The 16,865-nt window shown below is 42.5% G+C and overlaps 1 protein-coding gene across 1 annotated transcript in view; it reads right to left on the bottom strand.

Annotated features, from left to right (window-relative positions):
- gpc1a (glypican 1a) overlaps nt 1-16,865 on the bottom strand; it is a 63,460-nt gene that overhangs the window by 3,643 nt on the left and 42,952 nt on the right. Inside the window, exons 2-8 of the mRNA XM_070553971.1 lie at nt 11,879-12,037; nt 8,874-9,091; nt 8,306-8,479; nt 7,421-7,586; nt 7,170-7,300; nt 4,570-4,707; nt 1,687-1,817 (exon numbers count right to left, since the gene is read on the bottom strand). Of these exons, the coding sequence (XP_070410072.1) occupies nt 1,687-1,817; nt 4,570-4,707; nt 7,170-7,300; nt 7,421-7,586; nt 8,306-8,479; nt 8,874-9,091; nt 11,879-12,037 (1,117 nt within the window). The remainder of the gene's footprint in view (nt 1-1,686; nt 1,818-4,569; nt 4,708-7,169; nt 7,301-7,420; nt 7,587-8,305; nt 8,480-8,873; nt 9,092-11,878; nt 12,038-16,865) is intronic.

Below are 16,865 nucleotides of genomic sequence, written 5' to 3' on the forward strand. Positions count from 1 at the left end.
ATTTTCACTAAGTTCTCTCATCTTAGGCAGCAATTTTTGTTTATCTTTACAACAACAAGCTTTCTTTTTGGAAGCAATCGTGTTTTTGTGCTGCAGGAATAAAACTTTCAAACCTTGAATCTGTTTCGTTGAAGCAACACTAAACGGTTTTTAACGCTTTAAGCTAGCCCTTTAAATGTGGGTTTAAGTGACAGTGTGAGTACAAACTTTGCCAACTTCACATTAAACACCACTCTGCAGACCTCTGCTCACCAGAAACCGCACACAACAGTTTTATGAAAAGTAAAGGTACTCAGTGGGGGGGAGCTATTTCCCTGTTTTATGGCTGTTAGCTGTTATGCTAGCAGTTAGCTATTTCAGTTTGCCGATAGTCAATAAAAAACACAAGAAGAAGAAAAAGAAGTTTGTTAGCATCATGACAAAGCCTGGAAGTAAAAGTAAGAGAATGTCTTTGGAGGCGAAGCAAAGAGCTACAACCAGGATGAACATTGACACTTGTTTGAGGAAGCTAATGAAGTATATGAAATAACAGACTGATGGTGACCTGGCTTTGTTGCTACTGGACGTGTAAGTAAAATTTTTTTTCTTACAGCGTGGATCTTTTCACTTCCTGGTTTAATTTAATACTGTCAGACTGGTCGGCTGGATTCGGGAGTTGAGCTTGTAGAGAGCTTGGTTTCACAGCCGCGGAAGTAATAGCGTCGGTGAAACGCCGGCTCACGATTTAATCTAGGAATCCCCGAGCATTCGCGCATCAATGAAGTGACACGGAAATGCCGGGTTTTCCAGAAGTAAGTAAGAACACTTACTGTGAGCGGATAGTTCGTAAGATGGATCGGTTGATTGGAAACTCTGATCATGGATCTGAAGAAACGATGACTGAGTGGTGAGCTGGGGAGGCGACTTCCGTATATAGTCGCAGTTAGTGACGTAGGTGTGACGTGGAGGGAATCCCCGCGAGGGGCATGCTGGGAGATGTGGTCCACGGTGGAGATCGGCTAGTTGGGAGAGGCTGGCTTGGGGACTTGGGTTCTGACAAATACCAGTCGACTCATGTTAGCGTTAGCTTGTCGTTAGCGCAGGCTGCAGCAGGGTTGTTTATGATTGTTGTAATTCCACTTTCCACCAGTAGGAGAGTGAATCAGGAAAATTGTTAGTGTTACTTTAAACTCTAGTGAGCGAGTGGCAGGGAGCATCATTGCTGAGATGAATACTGAATGTTGCGGGCAGTAGTAGCTCAGGAGGTAGTGTGAATCGTCCAGTAATCAGAGGGTTGTAGGATCGATTCCTGATCTCGGCAGCAAATTTTGCTGTTGTGTCTTTGAGCAAGACACTTAACCCACCTTGCCTGCTGGTGGTGGTCGTTAGGTCTGGTGGCACCTGTGCTTGGCAGCCTAGCCTTTGTCATTGTGCCCCAGGGCAGCTGTGGCCACATTGTAGCTCATCACCATCAGTGTGTGAATGTGTGTGTGAATGGATGAATGATACACTGTAGTGTAAAGTGCTAGACAAGTGCAGGTCATTAATCATTTATATCACTTTTAATTTTGACCTTTAATTTACAAAGATTGTGCTTTTAAGGATTAGAGGATGGAAGAGCTGAATCAAATGAAACAATATATCATAGGAGTTAGCCATATTTTATAATAATTTCAAAGCCTATCGAACTCCTCTGTGGTGTCTCACCTGGCTTTAGTATTCCCATTCCAACAATCCTCCTGACTGTTGCCTCCTGCTGCAAGTTTTCGACAGAGTTCCACAGGCAGCTGGACCCAGTAGTGACGCATCTCCCGGAGCTTACTGGAAATATCTGAGACCTGAAAATACAACCCACATCCATCAACAATGGATTGACCAGCTGAGACCATGCAGCCACATGTGTGGAACTACCACTTGACCTCCACATGACTACTGACATTACTGGATTATCTGGATTAAAGACACACCTCTTTCATGAGGCTTTTGAATACCCTGGAGTGTCGAATCTAGTACTCTTTATTTATTTATTTAAATTTTATTTTATTGTTGTTTTTACTGTTGTTCTGACATGTTTTTAATTCCATTTAAAATGTTATGCAAATGTTAAGCAATTTACCCCCTAAGAAGTGTAAAGCACTACACAAATAAAGATTGATTGATTGATTGATTGGTTGATTGATTGATTGATTGATTGATTGATTGATTGATTGATTGATTGATTGATTGATTGATTGATTGATTGATTGATTGGACTCAGCAAAGTATCGGCCAAGTCTTGTTATTCAAAGAGAGTTTATGCTAATGTTCAATGTTCATTTTATTTTAAATACATTTTGAACATTTCTCTTTATTTTTATTCAATTAAATTCAATTCAAAAATACTTTATTAATCCCAGAGGGAAACTGATTGCTGTAGTAGCTCAGAATAATAATAATAATCAAGTCATCAAAGAGTTGTTGTATATTACAATGGCTGTTGGCAGGAAGGATCTCCAGTAGCGGTCAGTGTTGCAGCCAAACTGAAGAAGCCTCTGACTGAAGACACTCTTCCGTTGTCGAACAGTCTTGTGAAGAGAATGCTCAGGGTTGTCCATCATTTTCTTGATTCTCTGGAGAATCCTTCTTTGCATTAACTCCTCCAGTGGTTCCACAGTCGTCCCCAGAACAGAACCAGCCTTTGTTATTAGGCTGTTGAGCCTTTTCAGGTCACTGCTTCTGATGCTGCTACTCCAACAGACGATGGCTGAAGAGATTACACTCTCAACAGCAGACTTGTAGAAGATCTGCAGCATCTCCATATCCTTGCCACTGAGGAGCTTTTTGACCACCTCAGTGACCTCAGCACCAGAGATTCCTCACTGGAAGACGTGCCGGTGGGATTGAGGAGGTCTTCAAAGTTTTCCGCCCACCGATTCACAACATCCCGAGTAGAGGTCAGCAAAACACCGTCCCCACTATAGACAGTGTTGGTAGAGCTCTAGTTTCCCCTCCCGAGGCACCGGATAATGGACCAGAATCTCCTTGAAGCTGTGTGGAAGTCTTGCTCCATGGTCTCACCAAACTCCTCCCATGCCTGAGTTGTTGCCTCTGCGAACACCTGAGCCGCATTCTGCTTGGACTGTAGGTACCCATCAGCTGTCTCTGGAGTTCCGCAGGCCAAAAAGACCCGACAGGACTCTTTCTTCAGCTTGACAGCATCCCTAACCGCCGGTGTCCACCAGCAGGATTGGGGTTACTGCCAAAACAGGCACCAATGACCCTACGGCCACGGCTCTCGTCGTCCGCCTCAACAAAGGAATGGAACAGAACACATTTGAACTCAGTGTCCTCCGCCTCCCCAGAACGTTTTGGGAGTTCTGTCGCAGGTGTGAACTCAAGCTGTTTGTGACAGGAGACACTGCCAGATGCTCCCAACATAAAGTATATTTAAAGAGCAAGTCACCCCCCTACCAGATTCTTACTCAACTCCCACTTCCTGTTTGAAAAATGCAACAAATGCTGTTGCCTAGCAGGCCAAGAGGGCAGAGCCACTAACAAATACACACACTCACAACATTGTGACATCATAATGTACCATCTAACATCATAGGGTACCTCTTAGCCAATAGCGATGGCAGATTTAAATTCAAATGCTGTGCAGAGTTTTTACCTGACAACGGCACAACACTGACAATTTTAGGCAGAATATTTAAATTTTAACTAAGAAGAACTAAAATGCTGTATTATTGACTACAATTGCCAACAGCACGATCAGACACTCATTTATATAGTTTATCAGCAAAAAATGTTGATTTGGAGTGACTTGCTCTTTAAACAATAACCAGCTAAAAAAACAAGCAAAGTAATATATATTCCTGTTCATCCTGAGGCTACATTAGGAAGCAATCTCTTAAGTGTTCTCTATAAGCCACTTAACTATTTATGCAAATCACTTAGTAACCATGGTAACCCATTTCCACTCCAGCATGGGTATTTTCTCTGATTAAAAAGGTCAAACCCTAGTAAAACAGCTGTTCTGTGTCGCAATCCCTGAACTTTCATTAAGTCTGATTAAAAGTATGAAACTTGATTTCACGGTGATGAGATGTGAGTCAGTAGAGCATAAAACATGTCGGTCTCTACTCCTGATAGTGATTATCCACAGTGAGGAGTCAATTTAATAAAGCACTTACGCATCTGTATTTATTTAATTTGCACGAGTATGTGTGAGTGTGCAGTGATCCTATCACACAGGAGAACACATCTTACAATGTAATCCTCGGAGTTGAATACATTGTTTTGATTTGGATGATTCTTTAAAAAAAACATTCAAACAGAGATGCGTATACTAACTGAGCCAGAGGAGCTTTAAAACCTTTTAAATTATACCACAACATGTTCTATAAGTATTCTGCCTAATTCAAGCCTCCTACTTTACTTTTGAGCCAAAAGAACAACATGTTGTTACCTGGTGTTTAAAGTAAAAGGTGAGAAACGAAAGTGGATTTTCAAATCTGTCTTTTTCCAGATGAACTGGTTCTAATATCAGCAACACATCAGGCCAACTCAACTTCATATTTGCTACAACATTCAGCAGGTAGAGGAGCACACCTGCATTTCCAGTCTGAGTCCAGCGGTGGGAGAAGGTTTGTATTCCAGTGCAGTCAAGGAGCCGCTTTTCCTCTTCTGCTCATGGAGAGTGGGACTTCCTGTTCCCGGTTCACCAGGAATTCCACATGTTTGGTAAACCTATACACACACACACACACACGCACACACACACACACACACACACACACACACACACACACACACACACACAAACACAGTTTATATTGAAACCAGACTAATCATTTGGGTAAAATGCATCAGCAAGCCTCCTTTTTCCAAGTATCTCAGTCTTCCAATTGCATCGAGGCAGGCTTCAATATGATTCACACTAAATAATAATAGTAATTTTAAAGTCCTAAGCATGAAAACACAGTAGGACACAAGGGAAGTAAAAAGTAGTTTTATGAGTAGTTTAAAAAAACCATCCACTAGATGGTGCCAGACACTAATGTTTCAAACACGCATCCGTAGATAAAGGAAAATGTGCCTGTTTGCCATGACTTTTTAAGATATTGAGTTTGGCTCGCAACTTCGTCCCAGCTTTCATTTTGGCCCAGTGTGAATTAGAGTTCGACACCCCTGGATTAAAGCGTGGTCATTTATTCTCTGCCGTCAAGACGAATTTAACCCTTTGATGCATAATGGTCACTACAGTGGACAGGTACTCAAAATTGTTATTTCTTTATTTTTGCTATTAAGCACAGCTGTTGAAGACTTTATTGCATGTGAGCCCCTCCATTTGGACTTCAGTATGTCAAGCCAAAATATTTCATGTTCAGAATGCATGTTGTCCACTGAGATGGACATGTAATAAATTATTAGTAAATTAACAAAATATTACAAAAAAATTTGTTGGAATTTGTTTCATTCACACCTAAAGATTAATGAAAAAAAATGTTTAAAAAATCATGGTTGAAGATTTCATAATTCATGCATCAGAGGGTTAAGGAATCTGGGTGTTGTTTTTGACTAATCAAAGCCCTTGACCGCCTTCAGTTGGTCCAGAACTCTGCAGCGAGGCTCCTAACTGGAGCAAACAGAAGAGCACCAATCACTCCTATTCTAATGTCTCTTCACTGGTTACCCTTTAACTTTGGAGTTCATTTTAGAATCCTGACTCTACATGGTCAAGCTCCTCCCTATATTACTGAACTGTTAAAGCCTTATGTCCCAACCCGAGCCCTCAGGTCCACCCACCAGAACCTTCTAGAAGTTCCAAAGACCAGATATAAAAGTCGAGGTGATCGCTCCTTCCAGACTGTTGCACCTCGACTCTGGAATGATCTTCCTTTATCCTTAAGCAGCATCGACAGTCTGGACACTTAAAAAACACCTAAAGACCCTTTTATTTAAAGCTGCTTTTACCTAAATCTTTTATTTTCTTATTTTTAACTCAAATTTGTAATAATTTTTCATCTGTTAGTGAAATTTTATCATTTTATGACCTAATTTTTTCTGATGTTAATTTAATTCTGTTTTGAGATCATTATGATTTTATGATTGTTTTATTTAGTTTTGATCTATGTGAAGCACTTTGTGATTCTATGTCTGTGATAAGTGCCAATTTACTAAATAAAATTAGTAACTTAACAGTTTGTGTTTGTGTAGGAACACTAGTGTGAGGTCTCTATCTGCTTTAAGGTTGTTTACTGTGCAGGTAGCTCATATAAAGGCTACCAGTAGCTTTATCAGTCTGCTGACAACACGAAGTGCAAGGAGAAGCATGTAGCTTTTGTTCTTAGCATCATGGCGGAGCCTGGACTTAAACGCAAGAGAGTAAGGCTGCACAATACATCGTAAATATATCGTTATCGCTATATCAGCATGCACAATACGCATATCGCAAAGACCAGATGAATATCGCAATGAATGTTCAGCTCAGATGTTTGCTACACATAATGCATTCTGTCAGTCAAACGAAAGCATGATTTTTTTTAACAAAACAAATGGAGCTCTTCACCCATTTGGCCAATTGGGTGCTTAATTTTAATGGTTAGCAAACACCTGAGTTAGCTTTGTTCTGCTCTTTTTGCTGATTCTGCTTTTTTCCGGGATCCACTGATTGCCTTTTCTTGTTCGTTTTCTTTTTCAGTTTCCTCACACCTTTTGTTTTTCTCATTTTTACGATTTTTTTAATTTTTTTGTTTTTCGTTATTTTTGTTCCTGAGTCAAGTTTTTATTTATCACAATATCGTTATTGCAATATTAATCATTGTTATCGAATATCGCAGGTTTTCCTAGTAGCCCTACAAGAGAGTAATGTCTTTGAAGGTGAAGCAAAGATCGAAAGCCAGAGTGAAAATCAGCTAAGCCCTCAGTTGAGGGAGCTGAAGGAGGCTGTGAAATCATGGATTGATGGTGACCTGGCTTTGTTGCTTTTTTCCAACAATGCGGATCTCTTTAATTTACGGTTTATTTTAGAATGGGTTCGCTCATGTTAGCATTAGCTCATTGTTACCACTAGCTACAGCAGGCTGCAGCAGGGTTGCTTTTGAAGGTTTTCATTCAGCTTTCAACCAGTAGGAGGGAGAAGGGAGGAAACTTAGTGTTGCTTTAAAACTCGTAGGAATTGACTTGACCAGATAAGAAGAATGTCGTACCTTAGCTGTGAACGCATCCGTGTTCTCCTGTAGGTAGTGCACTGCCTCGTAGATTCGAACAGGAATGGAGGACAGAACCACATCGAGACTGGGTTCTGTGCTGAAACTGGATGCCACCTGGATCATCGTGTCTGACCGGAGACACAAAAACATGAGTTTTTGCTCTATATGTTCACTCTTATTAAAAATCGAGGTCTCAGATTAAGCAAAAATAACGTTTCTGTAAAAATATAAAGTAGACAGTGCCTCACCTATTAGCTCTTGCCACACTGGGTCCAGATCAGCCTGGTTGGCCAGGCAGCCCTTCATCACATTGAAGCAGTAGTTGGAGCAGGGTTTGACGGAGGCTAAGCCCCGACAGTGAGGGCAGTAAAACAGCTTCATCAGCGCCCTCAGACACTCTGGACCCAGAGGCACCTGGTGATGGAGGAAACACACACATCAGACCACAGGAGAGAAAGGAGGAGCTTCATGTGTTGCTTCAAGGTGTTGAACAGTGGAAAGTTGGGATCATTGGTCTAAGACGACAGCAGGGGGCAGTATTTACACGTTACCAGGAGGGTGTGTGTGGGGGGGTGGGGTGGGGGTGGACAAAAGGCATCAGTCAGATTTTACAGTGCTGGGGAATGTAAAGTAATGTTTGTTCCACTAAGTATCAGGATTAAAGACAATAAGAAATTTTTGTCAAGCCACAAAATGTGACAATAAGAGAAAACAAGGTTTAAACAAATCTGAGCATTTTAGAGAAACCAAAAAGCTCTAAAAAATCATCGTCACACCGGTGATGTGACATCAGTCGTCAACCCCTCAGGATGAAGGCTTTGTACTGAGTCTGACGCTTCAGTTTTGATGATGTTTTTGCCTCCCACTGGTAGGGTGGAGGCCTTTTCTCTGACGGTGTGGGTGTGACAGCCATGCAGCTGTCATATCTGCTTTCCTGGGAATCAGCCCAGCCGATATTAAACACTCACACATCGAAACTGTTATCAGACTTTGACTAAAATTGTACTTCTGATGAATAAAAAAACATAATTACTGCACGCAAACCCCAAAATTGTATCGTTTGTGTTACGGGAACTCGGCGTTCGTCTAAAGATTTATGCCTCATCACCAGGAACAGAAGTAAAAACACTTACCTGTGAGACCTTCCTGACCACATCGGTGCTGACTAACAGCCCCTGGACAAATGACCTGGCAGTGACAAAGGACCGGATCACCTTTGCTTTCATGTCCCGAGGGACGTCTCCAAATGGTCTTAGCGTCTCTTGTTGCTTAGCGACACATTCAAGGTAGTCCTCTGACAGGTTGACCTGTCAGACAGAGATGACAGCAGCAGACAGGAAGAGAATGACGTTCTCTACTGTAAAACATTTCATTAAAATAGTCATTTGATTGGATTTCTAGCTATCACTTTTTATTACTTTATGTTAGTGAAAATTAAAGGGCAGTTCTACTTTTTCTCATGTGATTCTGAGCCAGATAAAAGAGAGCATCTCAAAGGACCTGAAAAACGAGGATTATTCATCACTTCGTCCAAAATCTGGTTTTAAGATGCAGCCATTACTATGCCAGCAGTGTTCTTCTGTCTCCATCCCGGTTCTCTGACCCAGCCCTTCATCTGGCTCTGGTTCCCATTTCCACATCCTTCTGTTTCTTCTAAACTTTGCATTCTAATTCAGGATCTAAACACACGCCGTTACTCACATCTGTAGGAGCAGATGCTTTAAATGTTCTCTCCAAAAGGCGGGACCAGAAGTCAGATAAGTTCTCGTCCAGGTTGAGGGCGGAGCCTCGATAGTACTGACGCAGGTCGGTGTAGAGGTCCCCAAACAGACGAGTGTTCTGGGAGTACAGGGGCCCGAGCGGGGACAGCACCTCCTGCAGGGAGCGCTCGGAACGGCCATGCAGCTCTGTGAAATAGGCTGAAGAGAATAAGAAATACAAAACTGGTGATCATCTGAGGTATTTTAGTCTTTTCATCGCATATAGACTACACTTTAAACACCTGCTGGCTGAAAACTTTGTGTTTCTGCTCTTTAACTCTGAGGATTTTCTGTACAGGTGCCGAAAAGGAAAGGAGCACAGGTGAGCTGGTGGTCTACGGTAAATGCAAAAAGGGTATGTTTTTAGTTTCCATGAAGCCCGACATTTATCATAGCTTTTAAAGTAGACCTGACCGATACCTTTTGGACAGCCTTTCTCTGGACTTTGGCAGCTTTTTTCCTCCTTTTCTCTCCAGACCTTGTACCTGATCATGACCACATGCTTGCTTCTGTGTATAAAATGTACTATATAAATAACGCTGCCTTGTCTTCACAGACCTAAGAGAATGACTGAGGACATAAGTTCTCTGGCATAAACCTGAATCTGCCTGCCCATGAAAACGCTTATCTGCATTTAACCAGGATCTAGTGTTGCTGAGTTAGCAGTGAGGTCAAACAAGCAGATTTGGGTTATCTGGTCAGAAGCCCGCCAGCAGCAGGCTGGATGACCTGTAAGCGCTCTACGGAGGGTTTGCTCAGACATGAGAAAATTGCACAGCAGTGTTTAAAACATGATCAAACAAAAGCACGAATAATTATCTCCAGTTCAGGACATGTTACAGTCGAGTGCAGTTTAGCAATATTTCTAAGCTGATGAAAGCAGGAGTGAATCAGAGACTGAACTTAAAACATCTGATGTAAACCTGAGTCAGAGTAAACCCATCCGATTCCTGACAGGAAAGTTTGTTATCGCACCCATAATGACGTAAGAGTTTATTTTTCTCCTCAGACACAAACATAACTGTTGTGCAGAAATGTTTTGTTTTTTCTTTGTTCAGTCAAAGAAAATCAACCATCAACTATCTGACTAGGTCTAAGCACTTAGAGCTTAGAGACATTGTCATAGCAAAAGGAGATGTGCACCTAAACATGAGCAGTGATGTGAGACGCATTTAAAATCTGATTTTAAAAAGGTGCCGAAGAGCTAGATGAAAAAATAAATTAACAGGGGCCCCAGATCTGAACCCTGGGGTACCCCAAACACAACAAGACAATGAAGTCTATAAGGTAGCCACAAAATAACACTTTCAGATAAATATCACTTCAAACGGTTTAAAACAGATCCCCTCAATCCCACCTAGTCCATTTAACAAGCTCTAATGGTCGACTGAAGTCAGGTACTGCATGAGCAGGGCAGAAGACTCAGCTCTATGGGAACCTGACGGAAGCGGATCAAGAATGGTGTGTTCATCCGGAGCAGCTGTTTGCTGCTGAGCCAGTTTTCCCAAGAGTCTGAGCATTAAATGGCAGAATGGTTGTGTCCAAACTTCTCGCACGCAAGAAAAAAATCATTATTTCTCAAATATTTGACTTTTTTAAAAGCAAAAATGAAATTCTTGCTGAATTTTCTTTAATTATTACTTGCTCAAAAATCAGTTCACGTTTTAAAGAAAATGAAGAATAATTTCTGTTAAAAAAAGTTAGTATATTTTTGTGCATCCAAGACAATAAACTATTCTATTAACCAATAAACTAACACAACAATATTTTTACCGGTATTGTACTTCACTTTTTCCCTTTTACAACTTCAAAACATTCTTAAAAACCTTACCCCATCTTTAAATTTGTTTTTATTTTCCATCTGCATTGTCATCCGGTACGATTAGTGAATAACAGTCACAGGCCCGACGTTTACCAAGGTTTTATTCAGCCAATAGCTCTTTGGGAATCACTTCGTTTTCACTAAAAACATTTTATTATTTTTTTCCTTTGATTTTTAAGTTTCCCTAACTGTTCAGAAGACCACCTGCAACTACTTCCTGGCAGTGATGCATGGGACACTGGATGAATTTTATTGTTGAGAAGATAAATTTAAACAGTTAATTCATTCAAACACATTAAAGGCTCCTTTGAAACTTCCTCTGCTGCCAGATGGATATAAAGTGACAGAGAGGTCAAACAGAGAGAATAAGGAAGTCAGAGAGCTGTCTCTGCAGGATAATGGTCCGGGCTTTACCACTGTGCTTCAAAGGCCGTGGACCAGTGCCAGCCTGTTGTAACCACAGCCAGATGGATCGCCACACTGCTGCTACTGAGGTGGCCCGCTGCCTTCACACCAATAATAATAATAATCTATCAGTCTGACAGTCCTCCTCCTTCCATCCATTTATTTGTCTTTATTTTTGCATTTTGACTCATTTCATAAACAACAAACACACTTCCCTTGTTGGTTTTGTATGATTTCCTGTTGTTAGTGGTGGCACGTCTCCATCCTCCCTCCATCCCCTCCCTGTCTCTGATGTGCAGGGATCTGCAGACTTGGCTCCTCAGTAGGTCAACTGCTCATTAGCTGAACTAGCTGCGGCCCCAGGGGACAGCCAAGGCTCTGTTTGTGTGTGTATGTGTGTGTGTGTGTTCCCCTCGAGATCAGGGGATCGGCTTATCACATTTCATTGTGTCTGGCTGACTCCGTTCTCATTATAGCACCCAGGTGGGGGTCTCCTTGTCGCACAGGACACACAACCTCATGCCCATCGACTCCCACAATGACACACCACCGTCGCTTTTGAAGCCGGAGTATCGAACACCGAGCACAGACAAACACAACTTCCCAGATGCACAACATACAAAGGTCACGCTCCTCTGGGTTCACTTCTGAAGGTTTGTTATTGAGCTGAGGCAGTAATGAGTGTCTTGTATGCACTCGTGCACAAACACCCCACTTACTGTCAAAGCTCCTGTGGAGAGCATTGAAAGTAGCCTGCAGGGACCTGCCGGCCTCTCTGATCAGTCCCTCGGTCTCCTGGGCGCTCAGATCGGCCAGGTTCTTCTCCATGGTGCTGGTGCAGCAGGTCGGACCCTTAGGACACATCCTCACATCCTCACCTGAAATGAGAGAGGCGCGGCATTATTCGTCTAGTTGTAATGCAGCATTTAAATGAGTCAGCGAATCTGTACATTCTCTACATTTTGAAGCTGCCACGAGGAGTTGTCTGAGTGTATGTGACAGAAAAATTACTTGCAGCTTTTTTCTTTTAATTCAGAATGATAGATAAATAAATAAACAAATCAATTAATAAAAACTACAGAAAATACACATCAGCACAAAACACTGAATAAAGGAGCAGAGACATGAAAATATTTGGTGTTACCTGCCTCTTTTTGCGAAGTAAAATCGTCATAAAATCCTAACAGAACTTTCTAATGTAAACACAGATCCACTTTTATCACCTTCTTGGTCTGATTTTCTAGCTAAATCACAGACGCTACATCCATTTACATTTTACTTAAAACACCTAAAGGGCCTTGAATCGTCTATTTCCTTGTTCAGGTTGTTTCATAATTCCACACCAGACACTTCATTCATTCATTTCAGCTCTAAATTTAGTTTGTTTTAAGGACTTCATTTGCTTTCAGATTATAAGTACTTACTCATATTTGATGGTAAGGTATTTTTATTGGATATGTACATTTTTTGTAATATTTTCCACTCAGCTAAATCATGAAATTTCTGTACTTTATGTTTGATAAAAAGGCTAGAGTCATCTTTTTATTATTAAAGCTCTCATTCACTCATTTTCTCAATACATTTGCAGTGGTCTCTAGTATAAATAGGCATGTTTCCACGGTTAGAACTTCATGGTAATTTTACGGAACCACCACTTCACCAGGCCAGACCAACGGGCCATGTTCCAGGCCATTTTTTACTTCTGGAGTACCTGATCAGAGGTAGGTACTCCAAACGGCCCGGAGAAGTCGCTAAGTTGGTTAACACGCACTGATTGCTTTTAAAATAGGAAATAACATCAGCAGACATTGTGTAAGACAACCAGTATTAGACGAGTTGCTTGTGAAGCAGAGCAGAAGCAAAAGAAAAGAAGCACCGATCGCGCTGCTTTAAAATTGCTGTTTCTAAACTCCCAACCCCCCCAAAAAAATAATAACATGGCGGAATTCCTCCCTCAACAACGTAATTCACAGGGCTTTGTTGTTTAACAGATCGCCATAAAAACAGAGCTTCTTCAGGTAATTGAACTCCACATTTTACATCACACAGCTGTTCTCATTCTCCGAATGGATCAAAGAAAGATTAGGCAGTTTTGGCTTGTTTTTAGCACCCCCTAGTGTTCGTTTGTAGAACCAAAAGCAAAACATATCTCCTCGCTGTGCGTTCGTCTTTTTAATACCTAACAGCTGAAATGTCTCCCCAGCCTTCCTTAGAGTCTACAGGAGTCATTCATCAATAAATTAAACAAATCCGCTGGAAAAGTGCTGGAAGCAGACTGCAGTACCAGGTATGTCAGCTGAATGGTGTCATCAGAGCACCAGTCTGAAGTTGCAAGTGGAATATTCTGGCCACAGGGAGCGATAGGGGCTCGGTGGCCTGTAAAGGGTCACTCATTTTAGCACATCCTGGCTCAAGAAAATGATTTAAAATATAAAAAATAGCAAAGTGTCCCTTACATTATGACATACTTCAACAGAGTACAACTTTTAATGTTATTATTAGTGTTAGTGTAGATGCTTTTTGGCACTGCACAGTGACATCACTCACTGCCAAAGCTATCGCTAAATGCTGACATCTGTACAAAGTCCTGAAAGAGCACTTCTACACGAAGCTTGGGATATATCAACAAGTACTGCATTCAACAGCTCAGAAGTATTTAGAAAAATGTTACTTTATGTAATACAACAATGGCTTTGGCGATTTTCCCTGTATTTGATCCTATACGTGACTTCCAGCTCATTTTTACAGCTTTGTGTTTTGAACAAAACAAACCATGCCACAAAAATATACCTTTTTCACCTCTGGTGTTTAATACTAAGTGCATGAATCCGTTTCTCATAGAACAAGAAAACCTGGAAAAATAAGCTCAGAAAGTTTTTATTTATTTAATTTTATTTACTTATTTATTTATTTTTCTCCCGTGCCCTGTCTGGCTGTGAAACAAACAGAATTGATGTCTGAATGCTGGTGACAAGCCTTACAGATTTACTCTCAGGTGGAGCATCAAAGCGTTTGCTTTTAATGTCACGCCTGATACTTAAAAGTTTATTGTTATTGTTTTGAATGCTTTTTAATTCCGACCAGACACGGAGACAGAGGTGAAAGAGAAAGGAAGAGACAAAAGGTGTGTGTGTGTGTGTGTGTGTGTGTGTGTGTGTGTGTGTGTGTGTGTGTGTGTGTGTGTGTGTGAGGGAGGTTGGGTTCCACAAAAATAAACAATAATGAACAAGAGTCTGCTTCTAGACCTGCAGAAAGAGAAAATATATATATGGGACACAACAACTATACAACAAGATCCAGTTATCCACTGCATCAACTTGATGAAGAAATATATAATCAACATTGTTTAACTGAACAATCACACGATAATAAATCACAGTGCATTAAGTGCCCACCATAGCCTTAAGACCTGTGTTGAACGTGCCCAAGTCCATACTTATGAGAGCACCATGTAAGCACCTGTGTGTGTACACGCGTTTGTTTATGTAAGGTTTCTCCATAGGAGCCTCCAATAGAGTGTGAGGGGCCACAGATCTGCCCCCTAAAGATGTGTAGGAGACGGAGGGAGCTCCAAGTCCCAGAGATCCAGGAGCTGCCCCAGAGCACAGGGACTCCAGGGAGACTGCGACCAGAAAAGCCCCCGCTCCCCTCGAGAGGCGCAGAGGATTGCCCCGGGGGGCCAGAGCCAGCAGCCGGCAGAGTCCCGGGAGATATCGGCAAGTCCACAGGCCCGCCCACAACCTCCCACTGCCTAGCCGGCCGAGCCCGGGACCCAGCGACCCGGGACACAGGGGCGACCACCCCCGCCGGGGACCCAGCAGAGCCCAGGGACCCAGACCCCACCAGGCAGCCACCGGGATTGGTCAGGCAGACGCCAAAAATATTAAACTCCCTGACCCGGGAGCCACGACCCAGGCAGACCAAGGAACCACACTCCACACCAGGTGTGGCAGGGAGAGGGGAGACGAAGATGTATATCATCAAAAGAAGTCCCAGGAGAAGGGAGGAGTCAAAGGCCCCACCTGACATATACAGTCATACACAAACACTGTCACACACTCCCTCCCTCATGCTCACACATACACACACAACCAAAGACTTACAAAAATGCACGCCGGACACCCACTCATGCTCCCCATACACACCCTATTCACTCTGGTCCCGGTACTGCTGCACATGGGGGTACAACCATCACCGGTTCCCAGAGTTCGACCCTTTCTGCTGGGGTGTTGATGAGCAGGCTCCCCCGCCCAACGCTGAGCACCCACCACCCCAGAAAGTTGGTTTTAAAGATGTGCTGTCACATTAGTGGAGAGCTGAATGCCTGCAAGGGAGCATAAACACCTTTTTTTATAGGGTGTTAGGTTACTCTGGGAGGAATTAACACAAAGACATAAAATATCACAATTTCTGAAGAACTTTGATCACACCCTCCAAATAAAAGCCTGATAAAAGTGGGTATTTTAGAGCAGAGGTCCCCAATCCCCGGGCCACGGACCGGTACCGGTCCTTGGGTCATTTGATACCGGGCCGCACAGTGTTTTCGCACAGAAAAAAAAATAACACAGTGAATTTTATTTTGAAAAACGACCGGAGTCACTTCATTACACCCGCCGTCCTCTCACTCTTGACGCATGCGTGGAAGCTTGTCCGGATCACGTAGTACGGTACCGCTCGAAACACAACGCACCCTTATGCTAGCAAAATGAGTAAAAAACAAGCATCTCTTGAAAGTTTCTTTGTGAAGGGGAAACGGCCCAGTGAGGAGACAAAAGAAGAGGAGACTACGACTCCCAAAAAGAAGAAAGCTGTATTTAACAGACAATACCAGGAGCCCTACTTGACATATGGATTCATCGCGGCAGGTGACTGCCAGGGTCCAAGCCCGCTCTGCGTTATATGTGGCAATCAGCTCTCTAATGAGGCAATGAAGCCTTCAAAACTGCTTCACCACTTGGAGACCAAACACCCAGCATTAAAAGGCAAGCCTTTGGAGTATTTTGAGGGCAGGAGAAATTACTAAGTGCATTAAAAGCATTATACTTGGTGGCTAACTGAATGGCTAAGGCTAAAAAACCTTTCACTATTGGTGAAGATTTGATCCTCCCTGCCACTAAAGACATTTGTCGTGAACTTCTCGGAGAAGCTGCCGTAAAAAAAAAAAAAATAGCACAGGTGCCTCTTTCAGCCAGCACCGTCACTTGATGCATTGAGGAAATAGCAGATGACATCAATTCACAACTGTTGGGAGAGGATTAATGCATCACTGTGGTATGCACACCAGGTGGATGAAGCTACAGATATTGAAAACAAAGCAATTCTACTTGTTCATGTTCGATATCTGTATCAGGAGGACCTGCATGAGGATATGTTATGTGCACTATCGTTGCCGACAAAAACCACAGGCGAAGAACTATTCAAGTCACTGGATGATTATGCATCGGGAAAACTGAAATGGTCCTATTGTGCCGGCATATGCACAGACGGCGCTGCCGCCATGAACGGACCGCTGTCTGGTTTAACTGCTCGGATTAAAGAAGTTGCCCCTAAGTGTGAGTTTACGCATTGTGTCATTCACAAGGAAATGTTGGCTAGCCACCAGAATGTACGGAATGATGTTGTTAAAGTCATTGACCACATCAAAGCACATGCCCTTAACTCGCGCCGGTTCGAGCAGCTTTGTGAGGAGACGGACGCAGAACACAG

The sequence above is a fragment of the Nothobranchius furzeri genome, chromosome 8, assembly GCF_043380555.1.
Source record: "Nothobranchius furzeri strain GRZ-AD chromosome 8, NfurGRZ-RIMD1, whole genome shotgun sequence".
In the NCBI taxonomy this organism is placed as follows: domain Eukaryota; kingdom Metazoa; phylum Chordata; class Actinopteri; order Cyprinodontiformes; family Nothobranchiidae; genus Nothobranchius; species Nothobranchius furzeri.